We start from the raw sequence: 19,171 nt of genomic DNA, 5'->3' as shown, positions 1-19,171 counted from the left end.
TTAAAAGAGGCTTGGATTTTTTATTTAACTCAATATTATTACATTATTTGTTTGACTAATGTCATAACTGGATTTTCGAAATTACATTATATAATATTGCGTTTCCGTATGCATCAACCCCTTGTCTCCATGGGTTATTGTTATTAAAAATACAGAATAAGCAGATTTATATAGCACCTTGCATAGGAAACAGCAAAGTAGCACAATGTGCTTTGCAGAGACAAGTCAAATAAGAAAACACAAAATTAGTATTTTACACTAACACAATTTTATTTTTACAATTTCAGTCTTTATATTGCTGAATTCATAACAGTAGCCTACGGTTGGCCTATGTAGCCTAAAATACATTCAAATACCCGTGGACAAATAAGGTGTACAAATTATGATTTTATTAGCGGAGGCTACGAGAATGAAATACAGTCAGTGAAAGCGAAGCCATTTGCCCATTTAATTTCACCTCATCTTTGAGAGATTGAGTGCACTGCTCCCGTGTTTACTCGCGTGAGTGTACATGTAAGTGTAGCCTCTCCACTGGCTACGACTGGCTGCATAGCCTGTACATTAAAATACAATTTTGCGTGAGAAGGCCGTTCAGCTTGCAGTGAATATCAGTTTGTCTTCAGCCCTTTCAGTGCAGAAAACGTCAGGAGAGAGTGGAGAATGAGAGCAGCGATGTCATAGATCAAAAGTAAGATAGAAAGCATCCGGAAAAACATCTGTAAAAGAGCAGGAAATATGTTATGGCACAACCCAGACATCACAGCAGAAAACAGTGGAGTTGCCAGTGTTGCGTCAGTTATTGCATCAGTCAGTGTGTCAGTTAATGCGTCAGTCAGTGCATCAGTGTTGCGTCAGTCAGTGTGTCAGTGTTGCATCAGTCTGTGTCACTGTTGCATCAGTGTGTCAGTGTTGCGTCAGTCAGTGTGTCAGTGTTGCATCCGTCAGTATGTCAGTGTTGCGTCAGTATTCTGTCAGTGTTGCGTCAGTGTTGTGTCAGTTAGTGCATCAGTGGTGTGTCAGTGTTGCGTCAGTCAGTGTGTCAGTGTTGCATCAGTCTGTGTCACTGTTGCATCAGTGTGTCAGTGTTGCGTCAGTCAGTGTGTCAGTGTTGCATCCGTCAGTATGTCAGTGTTGCGTCAGTGTTGTGTCAGTTAGTGCATCAGTGGTGTGTCAGTGTTGCATCAGTCAGTATGTCAGTGTTGCATCAGTATTCCGTCAGTGTTGCGTCAGTGAGTGTGTCAGTGTTGGGTCAGCGTGTCAGTGATGCATCAGTCACGGCGTCAGTGTTGTGTCAGTCACACACACACACACACACACACACACACACACACACACTCACACACACTCACACACACACACACACACACACACACACACACACACTGCAGCACAGACATTGCAACAGACGCACAGTGCAGCGCACACACACACTGCAGAAAGACACACACAGGAGCACACACACACTGCAGAAAGACACACACAGGAGCACACACACACACTGCAGAAAGACACACACAGGAGCACACACACACACTGCAGAAAGACACACACAGGAGCACACACACACTGTAGCTGTAAACTCACGGTCAGTAAATCTCCCGGGCATGGCGTCTCATCAGGGTCGTGGTAGTGGTAGTAATACGATGTTCTGACGCAGGGTCTGAAGGTGGGAGGTGAGTGAATGCATACACTGTACACACAGAAGGCACACAGCGCCCCCACCAGGCCTGCCAGGTTACTGATTGCACAGCCCTTCAGCTGAAAAGCACAACAACACAAACAATGGCTATGACCAAAAATAAACACAATAACAACAATGCATTTGGGCAACACTTTACAATAAGGTTACATTAATCAGCATGAACTAGTGTAGCTAATCTGTACAGCTGTTAATTAATTAAAATTAATTATTTATACTTCATTGTCATTTCTAATTCATGTGAACAACTATATTAAATAATGCCAATTCATACTGGAATGAAAAACAGTTAATGTATTTGTTATTGGTTATCTGATGGTTTGCTAATAAATAAACATTCATGTAACCAATTACATTAATTAGTAGCTAAAGACATTAATGAAAATGTAATTTATACTATTTATATATGCTCAGTGAGCAATTTATTAGGGGTTTTTGTAGATTTTTTCCCCCCACTCTGATGGTTGACCGTTAACCGAAGCTCATGATCGTATGCACTGCACTGCAGCTATCAATTGGCCGATTAGATAATTGCATGAATAAGGAGGTGTAATAAAGTAAAAAATCTTCCTAATAAAGTGCTCGGCAAGTGTATATTTATGCTATATAATTTATACCTCATTAATTCATGATCAACACAACGCCAACGCATGGACACTATTGCAGAGCAGGGCCTACATGGGTATCACACCTCTTTACACCTGACAGAGCCATGGAAGGTAAAGCACAAGGAGGACAGTGACACCAGGAAGCAGGATCCCCAGGGAGGATCGGGGCACTGGAGTGCTGCAGGATCCCCAGGGAGGATCGGGGCACTGGAGTGCTGCTGTCCACTGCGTGCTTCAGCCTTTAAAGCAGAGGGGGCAACAGGGGCCATATCTGCTCTCGGTTTTCATGCCAACTGCTGGCCTTTATTGCTTAATTGGCCCCAACATTAAGGGCATCCGACAATTTGGCTGCATTTCTTGGTAAATGCAAGATTGGCAGCTGAAGACTGTTCTTGTGTTCCTATATGACACAGTTTTACTGTCATCCAATCTAAGAGTGAACCAATTACAGTGGAAACGACAACCTGCACATACACTGGCCCTCCAGGACTGAAAGTGCACACCCCTGCTAATCACTAACCCACGTGATTAGAACTTACCTAACTGAACATTTTAATGCTGATATAACAATCACTACTGACTTGCCTTCAAGACGACAAACATTAGCTAACTTCGCCAACATTTTCAACTAACAGTGTGAAAAGGTAGTGCGTGGTGAACAAAATGGCTGCTGATCGGGGAAAAAGCCAATAGAACAAAAGTGGACAATTATTTGGCTGTAATAATATACTTTAATCAATGCAATATTTGTTCTTACCTGAATAAATCACAGGTAAGCAATGAATCAGCTAGCCAGCATTGATAGACCCAAGTCACATCCATTTGTATTAAAAAGGTGTTGGTGGAAAACTAAATTGAATGTTCATTTTAAATTATTTAACAATAACTCAACGTTTGCTGCAATCACAGTTCACTACGAACGTTTTGTCGTCTTGAACAGATGTTTGGTGACTGAAAGCAACGGAGTTCTGGAACACTGACTTGTTCCAGAGGGGAAAAAAAAACAATTCCACAAGCCTACTCTTCAAATGGGGTAACAGCGTTTCGAACCGTGAAAGTGAGCTGGCCTCCAGCTGGACGGAGGAATCAACAAAACCGCTGTCTTCAGTAAATCACGCAGACGGTGCTCACCAGTTCCTTGCTTGGAGTCTTCTCACAGGCCACTGCAAACGATCCAGCTGCCACAAACTGGAAGAAAGATTTTGACGTTACTAATCTGTTGCAGGCGTTTGGGTCAGTGGCTGCGTCCCATTAGATTTCACTCCACCCTCCTTTCCTGGAGAAAATTGGGACAAGCTTTTCGGCTTCGCAGTCATCAAAGTCGACGTCCTGTGTTGTATAAATAACCCTGTCATAATTGTTATTTTTTGCCAAGCCCACAAATATGCCCACAGCCAATTAGATATTGTACATGTGGTCAGCCCATTTAAAGCTACAAAATTGCTTGTAAGTTTCAAGCACAAGTTGCATGGTAGGACACAGTCGCCTGTAAAAACACAAACCTGACATTGCGGTTGCCCTCGAGACACTAATTAATATGTAACCAGCAACATTGGATCAAAGTAAAAATCTATGCAAACATAACTATTTACTGTAATCCCAGAATCCCAATGTGTCTGTGTCCGATCAGAACACCCTGCACTGGAGCAGTTCAGGCTCTTGGCTTTTGTCAGTTGCATCTCACAAACACTAATCACATACACTAATCACAAACACTAATTACATACACTAATCACATACACTAATCACATACACTAATCACAAACACTAATTACATACACTAATCACATACACTAATCACAAACATTAATTACATACACTAATTACATACATTAATCACAAACACTAATCACATACACTAATCACAAACACTAATCACATACACTAATCACAAACACTAATCACATACACTAATCACAAACACTAATCACATACACTAATCACAAACACTAATCACAAACAATAATCACATACACTAATCACAACACTGGAGGGTGTTAGTGGAGTGGGGGGAGGGTGTTAGTGGAGTGGGGGAGGGTGGTAGGGGAGGAGGGTGTTAGTGGAGTGGGGGAGGGTGGTAGGGGAGGAGGGCGTTAGTGGAGTGGGGGAGGGTGGTAGGGGAGGAGGGTGTTAGTGGAGTGGGGGAGGGTGGTAGGGGAGGAGGGCGTTAGTGGAGTGGGGGAGGGTGTTAGTGGAGTGGGAGGAGGGTGTTAGTGGAGTGGAGGAGGGTGTTAGTGGAGTGGGGGAGGGTGGTAGGGGAGGAGGGTGTTAGTGGAGTGGGAGGAGGGTGTTAGTGGAGTGGAGGAGGGTGTTAGTGGAGTGGGAGGAGGGTGTTAGTGGAGTGGGAGGAGGGTGTTAGTGGAGTGGAGGAGGGTGGTAGGGGAGGAGGGTGTTAGTGGAGTGGGAGGAGGGTGTTAGTGGAGTGGAGGAGGGTGTTAGTGGAGTGGGAGGAGGGTGTTAGTGGAGTGGGGGAGGGTGGTAGTGGAGTGGGGGAGGGTGTTAGTGGAGTGGGGGAGGGTGGTAGGGGAGGAGGGTGTTAGTGGAGTGGGGGAGGGTGGTAGTGGAGTGGGGGAGGGTGTTAGTGGAGTGGGGGAGGGTGGTAGGGGAGGAGGGTGTTAGTGGAGTGGGGGAGGGTGGTAGTGGAGTGGGGGAGGGTGTTAGTGGAGTGGGGGAGGGTGGTAGGGGAGGAGGGTGTTAGTGGAGTGGGGGAGGGTGGTAGTGGAGTGGGGGAGGGTGTTAGTGGAGTGGGGGAGGGTGGTAGGGGAGGAGGGTGTTAGTGGAGTGGGGGAGGGTGGTAGGGGAGGAGGGTGTTAGTGGAGTGGGGGAGGGTGGTAGGGGAGGAGGGTGTTAGTGGAGTGGGGGAGGGTGGTAGGGGAGGAGGGTGTTAGTGGAGTGGGGGAGGGTGGTAGGGGAGGAGGGCGTTAGTGGGGGACTATGCACTTTCCGGGCATTGAGACACGCTCAGTGTTTCTCCGTAACAACCAGGTGCTCAAGTCCTTTTGTTCCTTCTGTCCAATTTGCTTTCTAACTTTACAACTGGTAAGACGGGTTTCTGGTGCTATGTCGCAGTTCTGGCATGTTTATGAACGCGTCCAAGAATACAACGCCCAACACCACAGTATTGTTCACCATGCCATGATGACGGATGAATAGTCTTAAAATGTGACAAATTGGAATGTTTCAGATTTAGCAGTCTTTCAGTGTCAGGAAGACAGAGCTGTGTTTTAGCCACAGACCCTGTACAACACACCAGGCACCCATCTCCATGTCCCTGTAATCAAAACCGGAACATTTCAATTTGATGCATCTTCTGCAAAGTCAGCAAATATTTAGTCTTCCCTAAATCTTTAATGAGAATCATTCATAATGACTGGGCTCATTTGAAATGCTGTACTGCGGGGAATTTGATAAATGTACACAATGTGAATAAAGGTCAAAGTTCATGGCAAAGCGCTGCTATGATGCTCCTAAATGTAAACAATTTCAACGTATTCTTGGTGGTAATCGCTAAAATGCATGCCAGTACATACAATGATCGACATCTAAAAATAACTAGAACAAACTAGCAGCTGACGAATATGAACATTTTGCCCAGGAGTTAATTCTGCTTTTTAAATGTTTTTATGAAGCTGACATGATTTGGGTGATCGAACTGCAAACCCCCCCCCCCCCCCCCCAAAAAAATAAAATTAAAATAAAATCTCCAAATGTGAAATCAGGGACAATTCAGCAGAAATTGGAAGAATTGCGGCTCTGCTCCAGCGCAAAAAAAACTAAACAACGCCGGAATGTGGACCGTACCATTACGCCGACACAGAGGGGGAGAATGTAGAGCACGGGCAAGCCTTGGTCGATGAAGTACAATGGTAGCGCCATAAGAACCTGAAACACCCCCAGGAGTATCGCCACCACCTGCAAAACAATGTGCGGGATACTCATCAGAGGACTGGGGACATTGTGTAATTCAGTGGAATTAGAATACTCATCAGGGTATCATCTTTTTTTTCAAGATAATGTAATTAGGTTATTATTACATTACATTACATTAATGGCATTTGGCTGACGGTCTTATCCAGAGCGACATACAGTTGATTAGACTAAGCAGGAGACAATCCTCCGCTGGAGCGTAGATCTGTGTGGATCTTATTGTGGCAAAACCGGGGATCGAATCACCGCCCTTAGGTTATGTTGTTGGATGCCTGAAAGCCATCATGATGAAGAACTATGCAATTCATGAGTTTCAGCCAGACTCACTAATAATAATAATAACAGTAATAGAATAATAAGCCCAGTGTCTGTGTATTATTAAGCTTGAGCAAATGCAGATCAGAAGACCACCATGGTTTAAGACCATCACACATAATCACAGTGCCTGACCTTAACAAAGTCATGTTAGGTGTTAGCTGTGGGCAGTGACAGACATGGCCAAAGCCAGTGGCCCTCACTCCTGGTCCTGGAGAGCCACAGGGTGCGCTGTGGCCCTCACTCCTGGTCCTGGAGAGCCACAGGGTGCGCTGTGGCCCTCACTCCTGGTCCTGGAGAGCCACAGGGTGCGCTGTGGCCCTCACTCCTGGTCCTGGAGAGCCGCAGCTTTCGTGGTCACTCAGCACACCATTAACTCACCTCACCGGGTTTCTTGGGTCTGAATGGGTTGCTGAAATTAAGGCAAAGACAGAAGCCAGCCACCCCCTGGCAGTAAATTGTACTTCCCTCTAGGGTCTCTCAGCGCACTTATCCCTGGTTATGGGTTTGCACTTTGCACTTTGTTGCACGTCACTCTGGATAAGAGCATCTGCCAAATGCCATTAATGTAATGTAATGTACTGTACTGTAATGTAAATGTAATGTACTGTAATGTAATGTAATGTACTGTAATGTAATGTAATGTAATGTAAATGTAATGTAATGTACTGTAATGTAATGTACTGTAATGTAATGTACTGTAATGTAAATGTAATGTAAATGTAATGTTAGGCTCCAGGACCAGGAGTGAGGGCTGCTGGTCTATGTCCTGGTACTGGTCACTATGGCTCCCATGGCAACAGGTTCAAGCCAATGCTTTCAGTGCCAGGCAGGTCTGGCTGTACACTTACCCCAAGGGCTTCAAGGTCGAAGAAGAGGAAAGGCCGATGTAATCTGGGCTGGGGCGGGTCCGTGGTCCCTGGCTGTAAGGAGGACATTGTCTGCTGTGTCTGTCCTGTATGGCTGTGGCAGAGAAGCACAAAGAGAGCTTGTCATTGGACAGGACTAGGCAGAGAGAGCTTGTCATTGGACAGCACTAGGCAAAGAGCGCTTTTCATTGGACAGCACTAGGCAAAGAGAGCTTTTCATTGGACAGCACTAGGCAAAGAGCATTTCATTGGACAGCACTAGGCAAAGAGAGCTTTTCATTTGACAGCACTAGGCAAAGAGAGCTTTTCATTGGACAGCACTAGGCAAAGAGCATTTCATTGGACAGCACTAGGCAAAGAGAGCTTTTCATTTGACAGCACTAGGCAAAGAGAGCTTTTCATTGGACAGTACGAGGCAAAGAGAGCTTTTCATTGGACAGTACGAGGCAAACAGAGCTTTTCATTGGACAGGACTAGGCAAACAGAGCTTGTCATTGGACAGCACTAGGCAAAGAGAGCTTTTCATTGGACAGCACTAGGCAAAGAGAGCATTTCATTGGGCAGCACTAGGCAAAGAGAGCATTTCATTGGGCAGCACTAGGCAAAGAGAGCTTTTCATTGGACAGCACTAGGCAAAGAGAGCTTTTCATTGGACAGCACTAGGCAAAGAGAGCTTTTCATTGGACAGTACGAGGCAAACAGAGCATTTCATTGGGCAGCACTAGGCAAAGAGAGCTTTTCATTGGACAGCACTGGGCAAAGAGAGCTTTTCATTGGACAGCACTGGGCAAAGAGAGCTTTTCATTGGACAGCATTAGGCAAAGAGAGCTTGTCATTGGGCAAAAGGAGTCTAACGTTCCCCTGAGGAGGTGCAGCAGGTGGCCTTGCTTTATTTCTTGTGTTCAGACTGTTTACTGCGCCACACGACGAAGACGCCTGCTTTCTTTGTACGAACAGGAAAACAAATTACCTCTAATTTTTTATGAGGATTATGTCATTTTTAGAAAGAGAGCGAGAAAGAGATGATGATGATGATGATGATGATGATGGCTGATGAAAACCACGTGCCATTGCGGAATGTTGTGGAAGACGGACTAACGGACGAAAGAGGAGCGGCGTCAAAATGGAACCGTGAGAGAGCGGGATGGCTTTTAAACAAAAAAAAAAAGACCACGAAAACAAGAAACTTGGGGGGTTAAACAAGTGGAGAGAGCGTGAATGTTGACCCGGGGGAGGCAGGGTCACTGGGAGATAACACCCCCCCCCCCCCCGCCTCCTTAAAAAACGGTTTGTTCTTCCCCAAAATTCAGATGAGGTGCGTCTACATTTGATGAGATCCATGTCATAGAGAAAGAGAAATGCGGGGGTAGCCTACGGGCGGACCATGTCGCTTTCCAAGTCGCTTACCTCTCCATATATCATGAAATATCATGAAATATAGGTATATCACTTGGCTAATCAATAACACGCAACGGACAACCTCTAAGTTCTTTTTCCAAGTTACACGAATGTGGCATTGTTAACTACATTGAAAAAAAAAATGCATATGTGTCTCAGACTTGTGTAATACATATTTAGCGTATTTGAAATTAAAATACAAGAACGGACATTATTAGCCTGCGCGTAGATGCTATTTTTTTTCCAGCTAGAACAGGACATTCATTATCAAGCGCAGTCACCCATGCAAACGAGCGCTAACAATAATAAAGCCATGACCTACCTTCAGAAACTTAGCCACTTAACGTCCTTCTCTGACGAGATGTTCTCTTTTTCTTAAAAAACAAAACAAAACAAGAGGACACAAAAAGGTTTAAGGCGGAGTCCTCGTAGTGAATACGATGTAGTCTTTCTTTGTTGCGCTCTCTTCCTTCGGGAAAAAAAAGGAGAGAAGGGGAGAGCACTGCAACAGGGGAGGGGGCTAAAAGTTTACGGATTTTTCCTTGAGCCAGAACTAGTACGGGTGGGGACGGAGGCAGAGTTGCGAAACATTTATTTTCCTCGTTTCTTTATATGAAGCGTTTGACTCATCATTTCGCGGATTTACACAGACACAAGCAGTGGACAAAGTTCGATTTGTGTTTGGATTGGAAACAACAGGTATCCTTTTGTGCCCTCTATTCTAATAGCCTACATGTTTGTATGCGTTCAATGACAATTTAACTGTTATTATCGATCAAGTAGCCTAATCAATCCCTGTCTAGAAAACGCCTTAGTCACAAATACCGTTATCTAACCGCTATTGTACACCGTTATTTAAATTAGGCCTAAACGTGCACTTGAAAGTCGTCTATCGCGATGCAGTGCCTGGATAACTGTCTGTGTTTTCCTTTAAATTAGAAAATGTACATGACGAAATGTATAGGCTAGTTGTCTTAGTGGCATGCGTGCAGTTGCTGCTCTTTTCTCAAAACGTGTATCTGTTTTTGCTAAGTTCATGCAGGTGCCGCGTTGATATGTTGCAGAGAATAGAATACAGTACTAGAATGCAATAATATAAAACTGGTAACCTCTATCTCTATCTCTCTCTCTCTCTCTCTCTCTCTCTCTCAATCACACACACACACACACACACACACACACACACACAGTCTGCAAGGCAATGGCGGTATCAGTGAACAGAGACATGACCGTGATGGTTGAGGACACTACAGTGCGCAAGCTGACTGACAGACAGGAAGCTCTGAAGAGGAGCATCCAGAAAGGAGAGGCCAAAGTTCTGGGTGTGAGTCGCCTGCCTGGTTATCCTGCCTGGTTATCCTGTCTGGTTATCCTGCCTGGTTATCCAGAGTTATCCTCTGCCCGCCTGCCTGCCTGCCTGGGGCAGTTATCCTCCGCCTGCCTGGGGCAGTTATCCTCTGCCTGCCTAGGGCAGTTATCCTCTGCCTGCCTGCTTGGCTCCAGAGGGAAGGGGCAGTTATCTTCAGCCTCGCTTTAGGGTTGAATGGAGCAGTGACAGACGCCTCGCGTCAGCTTGTGTGTGAGCAGAGAGCTTATCTGCAGACTTAAAATAATTATTTGAAACAAACCACCTGAGCCAGTGTCACATTGAAACACTCCACTCCTCTTTAAATGTGAGAGATGTGAGCACACCCACATAGGCTGTTTTGACAAAATGTACAATGAAAGAAAACGTTTAAAGAACAATTTTGTTCCGATATTGGCATGAAACTGCAGAAACAGTTTTGTTAAAGTGTATTATTTAGCTGTAGGGTTGAATACATATGCCTTGCCCCCCCCCCCATGGCAGGTCTCCCAGGTGATGGTGGGTCTGCTTGTCATTCTCTACTCCCTTCCTCTCCTGATCCCTGCCTTCACAGAGGTCGTGACCTTTGGGGTGCCCTGGTGGAGCGGAACAGTGGTAATAATCAGCATCAGCCAATCAGGACGTTTGTTTATGGTCTGTCACAGTAAGATGAATCGGCACCTGCCAATCAGGACATTTGTTTGTGGTCTGTCACAGTAAGATGAATCAGCACCATTTTTTTTAGACTTAGTCTTCTGCTGCTGTGTGTTCAGAGATCTGCTCTTCTGCACACCACTGTTGTAATGTGTGGTTATTTGCATTACTGTCTCTTTCCTGTCAGCTTTGACCAGTCTGGCCCTTCTCCTCTCACCTCTCATTAACAATACAGAGTGTATATATATATATATATATTTCATTCACGACCTGAGATTCATGCTGTCTGTGTGTAAGGTGTATTCTCATGTCTCTCCATTGTGCCTGAACCAGCAGTGGCATCTCCACCCCAGCATTTAATAATGTACCTTTTTCATTGTCATGCAGTTCATTATAACAGGAGCAGTTGCCATAGCAACGGACAAACACAGCAATATGAAATTTGTGAGTCTAAAGACATAATACATAATTGCAGGTTGTGTGCAGTGTAATTGCAGCATGCAGTGCAGCACAGTGTAATTAGTGCATTCAGTGCAGTGTAGTGCATGCTGTGCAGTGTAATTAGTTAATTCAGTGCAGTGTAATTAGTGTATTCAGTCTAGTGGAATTAGTCATTAATTGCAGTGTAATTAGTGCATTAAATGCAGTGTAATTTGTGCATGCAGTGCAGTATAATGATTCATTCAGTGCAGTGTAATTAGTGTATTCAGTCTAGTGGAATTAGTCATTAATTGCAGTGTAATTTGTGCATGCAGTGCAGTATAATGATTCATTCAGTGCAGTGTAATTAGTGTATTCAGTCTAGTGGAATTAGTCATTAATTGCAGTGTAATTTGTGCATGCAGTGCAGTATAATGATTCATTCAGTGCAGTGTAATTAGTGTATTCAGTCTAGTGGAATTAGTCATTAATTGCAGTGTAATTTGTGCATGCAGTGCAGTATAATGATTCATTCAGTGCAGTGTAATTAGTGGATTCAGTGAAGTATATTTAGTCATCATTAGTGCATGCAGTACAGTGGACTTAGTGGACTTTTGAGAAGACGTGTGTGTGTGTGTGTGTGTGTGGGTGTGTGCCTGCAGCTGTCTGTGTGTTTGGTCACCACGGGGATTGGCCTGCTGGTCTCCATCCTGGCCCTCATCTTCTACTTCATCGACCTGTACAACCACCCCGACATCACCCCCCCCAGCAAAGACTGCAACCCCCACACCGAGGACTGCCGCACTGAGCACCTGGCTGTCGTACGTGTGTGTGTGTGTGTGTGTGTCTGTGTGTGTGTGTGTGTGTGTGTGTGTGTGAGTGCGTGTGTCTGTGTGTCTGTGTGTGTGTGTGTGTGTGAGTGTGTGCATGTGTGTGTGTGTCTGTCTGTGTGTGTGGGTGTGTGGGTGTGTGTGTGTGTGTGGGTGTGTGTGTGTTTGTGTGTGTGTGTGTGTGTGTCTGTGTGTGTGTTTGTGTGTGTATGTGCGTGAGTTCATGTGGTGTGTGCGTTTCTTTGCTGAGTGTGCTAGTTCCTGTCTGTGTGTGAGTTCCCATGTGTGTTTGAGTTCCTGTATGCTTGTGAGTGTGTGTGAGTGTGTATGAGTTCACTTTCATCTGTACTGTGCGTTTATGTTATGTTGGAACACAATGCACTGACTCTTAGTAGAAAGCCCATTTGTCTTTTGTTCAAGACATCTCTGTCTCTCCTCCCTCCCTCCCTCCCTCTCCTCTCTCCCTCTCTCTCTCTCTCTCTCCCTCTCTCTCAGGCCTTCAGTAGAGGTGTAAAGTCTTCACTCCTTCTCTTCACGATTGTCCATGCTGTTATTTCCTCCATTCTGGGCTACAATCTGTACAAGGACCGGAAGTGTTTCACTGATTACACGGTGAGAGTCCATTTCACAGCTCTTTCCACATTAAACTCCATTTCCCATGAGTCCTGGTTCGCCAAGTGAGCTTTGGCCTGAGTAGGGAGGTATAGTGGACGTTTTGGGAACGATACTTTCCGTATATTGTCCCTATTAAATAGAGCGCTGAAAGCTGAATATAAGAAAACGCCGTAGTGTTGAAGTCGGGGTTCAACGTATGTGTCTCAGGGTTTAAATACATAGCTATATGTTGAATATGATGGGATTTAAATCAGTAAAAAGTCCTGTTTTGCGTTCTTTGGATCGCCGAGATAGGCTAAGGCTCAGCCTCCTATAATGCTTTCCCTTTCATAGTGATGACATTTCCACAATTGGACTCTTAGTACCACCCACAGTGATGTCTGTATTATCCCAACTTGTGCGATTTAACCGGCATGATTCTTATAAGCTTCATTACAAATAGGATGCATGTGTGTCAATCAGTGGCCTATCAATAGCAACCTGCTACCGATGTCAAGTGCAATTGGGAAAAGACCTCATGGGAATGTGTTGGTGCATCCCGTAAGACTGGCCATCCCAATGTTGCATTTGGTACACAAATCTCACCGTACACTCCTAACTACAATTTTTTTTTTAAGTAATGAAAAGCTGCATGTCGATCATTTGCTGATGATAAGGAGCCTTGTAATTTTGTGGTTGCAGAACGATTTCATGCATTGTTTGCTTATATGAAGTTCTTGTTGCTGCTATCTATGATGAAATGTGTTAGCCTAGCATTCAGCAGTATACCGCAGCTCATCCCCTTCACCTCCCCATAGGCCAGTCTCACATTTCTGGGAACGCAAAATGGAAGGAGGGTGGGCAGTCTTCCGGTAGCTTGGCTCTGTTTAGTTCGTAGCAGAAAATTGATGAGTTCTGAGCACAGAACTGTGGTTCAGAAACAAATAAATCTTGTGTTGTTCATCACTACTTCATCACCAAGAGGAAACATATTTGCCCTATTTGTCCTTTAAATAGAAAATGTTTACTTTTGACTCCACATTATGAAACAAAAGCTTAACCATAACAGGATTCACTAAGCACATATGCTGTAGGTAACACTACCGCTAGGACGCCAACGTTAAACTGTGTAAAATATGAGAACACATTTTGATCAGATTTCAGCATTCTCGCTCGGTCACTGACATAACTTTGAAATGTTTATGGGTGCTTGTGTACAATTTCTCGTCTAAAAATATCACCAAGCTGGTGAGCTGGATTGGGAAAGGGTTAAGTTAGCTATCTCTCTTTCCACGGTTAAAAAAGGACGGCTTGTGCGCTCATAGTCTGGCCTCGAGCTGAAGCTTTGTGTGCTGCTTTTTTAATGCTCCCCTCATCTGGGGCTGCAGCTTTGTGTGTTACACCATTAATGCTCCCCTTATCTGGGGCTGCAGCTTTGTGTGTTACACCATTAATGCTCCCCTTATCTGGGACTGCAGTTTGTGTGTTACACCATTAATGCTCCCCTTATCTTGGGCTGCCCTGACTGTTCTCTCCTCTCTCCATTTCAGACCATGGACCAGCTTATTCCTCCATCCTCCACGATTGAACTCAACTGACCAATCACAGCCGGAGGAAAGGCAACACTCACTCCAGATCAAGATCGCCTTCCCCGTTGCAATCAGCTATTGTTTATGACATATGACGATGCACTATAGCCGTCTGTTATATAAACAGCATTTTATACCTGTAGGCACTCTGCAGTCAGCCACACTGTTTGTCTTTATGGAGATTATGTCTGTTTTGTTTTGCTACAATAAGAAATAAATAATTTGTATCAAACCACGTTGTGTTTTTTTTCCCCTAACAGAAGGTCTAGAGGTGATTCTTGGTGTGGATGGTATCGTGAGGCATCAATCTCAAGGTGTCAAATCAACGGCATTGATTTGGAATGTTAGAGTCGATTATAATTTATTACAATACTTTCAATAAGAAACTTGTTGAAAATAAATGCTGACAACTTTAGTGCATCGTTTTCCACCAATACCGAGCACATCAATTTTTCAACATGTCACATTTGTGTATTTACTGTTTTTGTAATGGAATTTTGTTATGAAATGAATTAAATCATATCAAAATAATCAAATTGAAACGTGGTGAAATGAGAGGTTTCATGAGGCATTGCATTATTTCCTAAATAATTGTGATCAATTTGAATCATTGTGAGGTCAGAGATTACACTCCTACTGTTAAGCCAAATCAGAGACAAATCAACGGTAATGGCATGAAATCAACTGGTGAATCAACAGGGACAGCAGGCACAGTATCACAGTTAAAAGTATGTCTGTAGATGTCTGTAGGAGTCACACAGGGACAGCATGCGCACTATCACAGTTAAAAGTATGTCTGTAGGAGTCACACAGGGACAGCATGCGCACTATCACAGTTAAAAGTATGTCTGTAGATGTTTGTAGGAGTCTAACAGAACAGGGACAGCCTGTGCACTATCACAGTTGAAGGCAGCCTATCAGAGTTGAGGAGGACACGTGTTGCGTTCGCTGGTGACACAGATGCGTGCAGCTGGGTGTGATCACGCGCCCACAGAGAGCAGAGAAGCAGCCAGGAAAGACTTTGGATTATGAAGCTGTGCTGTTCCTCCGTGTTTGCGTCTGTGTCCGTGTATTTGTGTGTGTGGTCTGTACTTCTATGACACTTTCTCTCTCCTATCTCTCATTTCCCGGTTTTCCTGCAATCCTTTTATTGATTGGCACAAAGACCAAAACAACAACATTCCTGTCTGTGATTGAAACCAGACCTCTTCCTGCACTCATTCACTTACCGTCTGTGTTCTTCTCCCCCTCCTTCCTTCCCTCCTTCTTTTTCATAAACTTGGTCTCCCTCCCCCCTTCCCCCCGGCACCATGACCGCCCAAATATGGTCCTATTTCCTTATTCCTGTTGCTATAGCAGTGCTGCAGAGGTCTTTGCGCATCCTGTGTGCTGACCTTTTGGCTGTGGGAGAGGGACACTGTCAATGTGCTTCTTATTCTCTGTGTCGACAGTCAAAAGGTGGCAAGCGAGGCAACAATCCCCCCCCCCCACAACAACTTTACATTTCTGTCAACACGCAAGATAACAGAGATAAAATATACAAAAGGGTTATGGATATTCCCCTCCCAAATCTCCAGCTTGATTCTGGGTTATGCTTCTTACGGCAATCCAGTTTCCCTGCGGTACTTCATAAATAACCCATACGTTCAAAGCACACTCATGCACACTGTCCTCCTCCGGTTTCTCGTGGTAATGTCCTCTGCGCCACTACAACAACGTGTCTTGTGTGAAAAACAAGATTTTTTTTTTTAAATACGAAATTACAAATGGCCTTATCTCACATTGACACAGCAGAAGAGATTGGAGTCCTTGGCTGTGTCCAAAATGGCTTCTTTGCTACAATCGAGTCCTTAAATGTAGTTTCATGTAAAATGACATAGGCACTTCCAGGGTTTCACCAAGAGCAGCCATGCCCAAAGCAGCCTCCTGACTACTGTGTCCTATGTACGTGTCTACTAAACACACTGCATACTGTCTCTCATATTATCCGTACTATTTTCAACGGTGCCGCCGAAGTGTCGCAATAAGTATGGATTACTTCCTGAAAAGAGCACCTTGCGTATTGAACTATAGGCACTAAACAGTAGTAAACCCCAGATTGGTTTGCAGCCCCCTGTATGACACCTTCGGAGGATCCTGATTGGTTAGCGGTCACCTGTATGATACCTGCGGAGACTCCCAATGAGTTTAGCTGACCCTTGAGGAGACAAACTATCCATCTTCAAACCGTAACTTTACAAACCCACTGCAGTCCCAGCCCTAGCCCCAGCCTGCCGTGGCAACACATTTTATTGAGTTTGGCAGGAAGTCTCTGCTGCTGAATCCAAGTGTGTGTTTTCACCAAAAGGCGCCTGGGGCACACACATTCGAAAAACGCTTCCTTAGTTTAGTTTTTAGTTCAGTTTAGGTTTCCACCGCCCAATGGTGTGCAACGTTTTGCAACAGACTTTGAGGTTCGCTCCCGTTTGGTGGGTGTGTCGGCTGTGAACCGCGAATCAAGATTGACGTAGGCCCATAGGGAGGTAAAGTGGAAGTCCCGCTGAATAGCATTTCCGGCTATACTGCTAAGTGCTATGCTAGCGGTTTTCTTCATAGACGGCAACAACGACTTCAGCAAATGAAGCATTTAATCGTGAGACAAACACAAAATGTCGGGTCGCGGTGGCAGTAGGCTAAGCTGGGTATTTCAGGCGTCCCTCTCCCCAGTAACACATTCCAGCTCCTCTTGGGTCTACCTCGGGGTCTCCGCCCAGTTGGACAAGCCCGGAAAACCTCCAAAGGGAGGCGCCCAGGAGGCATCCTGATCAGATGCCCGAACCACCTCAATTGGCTCCTTTCGACGCGAAGGAGCAGCGGCTCTATTCCGAGCTCCCTCCAGATGTCTGAGCTCCTCACCCTATCGCTAAGGCTGAGCCCAGCCACCCTATGGAGGAAACTCATTTTGGCCGCTTGTATATGCAATCTCGTTATTTCGGTCACTACCCAAAGCTTGTGACCATAGGTGAGGGTTGGGACGTAGATCGACTGGTAAATCGAGAGCTTCGCCTTCTGGCTCAGCTCCCTCTTCACCATGACGGTCCGGTGCAATGCCCGCATTACTGCACCGATCCGCCTGTCGATCTCACGCTCCCTTCTACCCTCACTCGTGAACAAGACCCCGAGATACTTGAACTCCTTCACTTGGGGCAATGACTCGTTCCCAACCCGGAGGGAGCAATCCACCGTTTTCCGGCAGAAAACCATGACCTCGGACTTGGAGGTGCTGACTCTCATCCCGGCCGCTTCACACTCGGCTGCAAACCGCTCCAGTGCCTGCTGAAGGTCATGGTCTGATGAAGCCAGCAGAACCACTTCATCCGCAAAAAGCAGAGACACAATTCTGAGGTCACCAAACCGGACACTCTCCTCACCTCGGTTTCGGCTTGAGATCCTGTCCATGGATATCACAAACAGGACTGGTGACAAGGGGCAACCTTGGCGGAGTCCCACACCCACCAGAAACGCGCTTGACTTTGTGCCGAGGATGCGGACACAGCTCTCAGGTGGACCGGATGGCTCGTAACAACGGCCCCGGTACCCTATACTCCCGCAGTACCCCCCACAGGGTTCCCTGGAGGAGAAAGCCTTCTCCGAGTCCACAAAGCACATGTGGACTGGATGGGCAAACTCCCATGACTCCACCAGCAACCCCGCCAAGGTAAAGAGCTGGTCTACTGTTCCACGACCAGGATGGAAGCCACATTGCTCCTCCTGAATCCGAGGTTTGACCGGCAGTCGGAGCTTCCTTTCCAGCACCCTAGAGTAAGCTTTCCCGGGCAGGCTGAGGAGTGTGATACCCCGATAATTGGAGCACACCCTCCGGTCCCCCTTCTTGAAAATGGGGACCACCACCCCGGTCTGCCACACTGCAGGTACTGTCCCCGACCTCCATGCGACACTGAAGAGGCGTGTCAGCCAAGACAGCCCAACAATGTCCAGAGCCTTCAGCATCTCAGGGCGAATCTCATCCACACCTGGTGAGTTGCCACTGAGGAGCTTTTTGACTACATCAGCAACTTCCGCCAGGGATATAGGTACAGATTGCCCCGAGTCTTCGGGCTCTGCCTCTTCCACAGAGGATGTGTTGTTCGAGTTCAGGAGCTCCTCGAAGTGCTCTTTCCACCGCCCAACAACATCGCTAGTCTGGGTCAGCAGTTCTCCTCCCCTGCTGAAAACAGCCTGAGACAAGCCCTGCTTTCACTTTCTGAGTCGTCGGATGGTTTGCCAGAACTTCCTCAAGGCCAACCGAAAGTCCTTCTCCATAGCCTCCCCGAACTCCTCCCATACCCGGGTTTTTGCTTCAGCGACTACCGCAGCCGCAGCCCTTCTGGCCACCTGTCTGCTGCTTCAGGGAACCCCCGGGCCAGCCAAGCCCGAAAGACCTCCTTCTTCAGTTTGACAGCCTCCCTCACCGTTGGTGTCCACCAGCAGGTTCTTGGGTTGCTGCCCCGACAGGCACCGATGACCTTCTGGCCACAGTTCCTGCTTGCCGCCTCTGCAATGGAGGCTTTGAACATGGCCCACTTGGACTCCATGTCCTCAGCCTCCCCCGGGATGCACAAGAAGTTCCTCTGTAGGTGGGAGTTGAAGACCTCACAGACGGGGGCCTCCGCCAGACATTCCCAGTTCACCCTCACTACACGTTTCGGTTTACTGGGTCTGTCCGGCAGCCTCCCCAGGCACTTGATCCAACTCACCACCAGGAGGTGACCAGTCGACAGCTCTGCTCCTCTCTTCACCCGAATGTCCAAGACATATAGCCGCAGGTCTGATGATACGACCACAAAGTCGATCATCGATCTTTGGCCTAAGGTGCTCTGGTACCAAGTACACTTTTGCGCTACCCTATACTCGAACATGGTGTTCGTTATGGACAATCCATGA

General features: G+C 46.1%; 2 protein-coding genes across 2 annotated transcripts; one reads left to right on the top strand and one right to left on the bottom strand.

Annotated features, from left to right (window-relative positions):
* Positions 1–251: 251 nt before the first annotated feature.
* On the bottom strand, positions 252–9,394 carry si:dkey-9i23.16 (uncharacterized protein LOC571915 homolog). The gene is made up of 6 exons (XM_061244271.1): positions 9,139–9,394; positions 7,401–7,512; positions 6,109–6,219; positions 3,439–3,495; positions 1,585–1,758; positions 252–716 (listed from the first exon to the last, which is right to left on the bottom strand). The coding sequence occupies exons 2-6, from the start codon at positions 7,485–7,487 to the stop codon at positions 609–611; spliced, it is 537 nt and encodes a 178-aa protein (XP_061100255.1). The 5' UTR covers positions 7,488–7,512; positions 9,139–9,394; the 3' UTR covers positions 252–608.
* Positions 9,246–14,480, top strand: tmem176 (transmembrane protein 176). Its single transcript, XM_061244269.1, has 7 exons — positions 9,246–9,515; positions 10,007–10,140; positions 10,666–10,776; positions 11,203–11,259; positions 11,898–12,056; positions 12,561–12,677; positions 14,210–14,480. The coding sequence occupies exons 2-7, from the start codon at positions 10,018–10,020 to the stop codon at positions 14,255–14,257; spliced, it is 615 nt and encodes a 204-aa protein (XP_061100253.1). The 5' UTR covers positions 9,246–9,515; positions 10,007–10,017; the 3' UTR covers positions 14,258–14,480.
* Positions 14,481–19,171: the final 4,691 nt, after the last annotated feature.

Source organism: Conger conger, chromosome 6 (genome assembly GCF_963514075.1).
Source record: "Conger conger chromosome 6, fConCon1.1, whole genome shotgun sequence".
NCBI classification, from domain to species: Eukaryota; Metazoa; Chordata; class Actinopteri; order Anguilliformes; family Congridae; genus Conger; species Conger conger.
This window is presented reverse-complemented; position numbering and strand designations above follow the sequence as displayed.

Coding starts and splice junctions, on each gene's coding strand:
- si:dkey-9i23.16 (XM_061244271.1), bottom strand. CDS start 7,487: ATGTCCTCCTTACAGCCAGGGACCACGGACCCGCCCCAGCCCAGATTA. Junction 6,220..7,400: donor TCGACCTTGAAGCCCTTGGG/GTAAGTGTACAG, acceptor ATTGTTTTGCAG/GTGGTGGCGATACTCCTGGG. Junction 1,759..3,438: donor AGACTCCAAGCAAGGAACTG/GTGAGCACCGTC, acceptor TGTGCTTTTCAG/CTGAAGGGCTGTGCAATCAG.
- tmem176 (XM_061244269.1), top strand. CDS start 10,018: ATGGCGGTATCAGTGAACAGAGACATGACCGTGATGGTTGAGGACACT. Junction 10,777..11,202: donor CCTGGTGGAGCGGAACAGTG/GTAATAATCAGC, acceptor ATTGTCATGCAG/TTCATTATAACAGGAGCAGT. Junction 12,057..12,560: donor GCACTGAGCACCTGGCTGTC/GTACGTGTGTGT, acceptor CCTCTCTCTCAG/GCCTTCAGTAGAGGTGTAAA.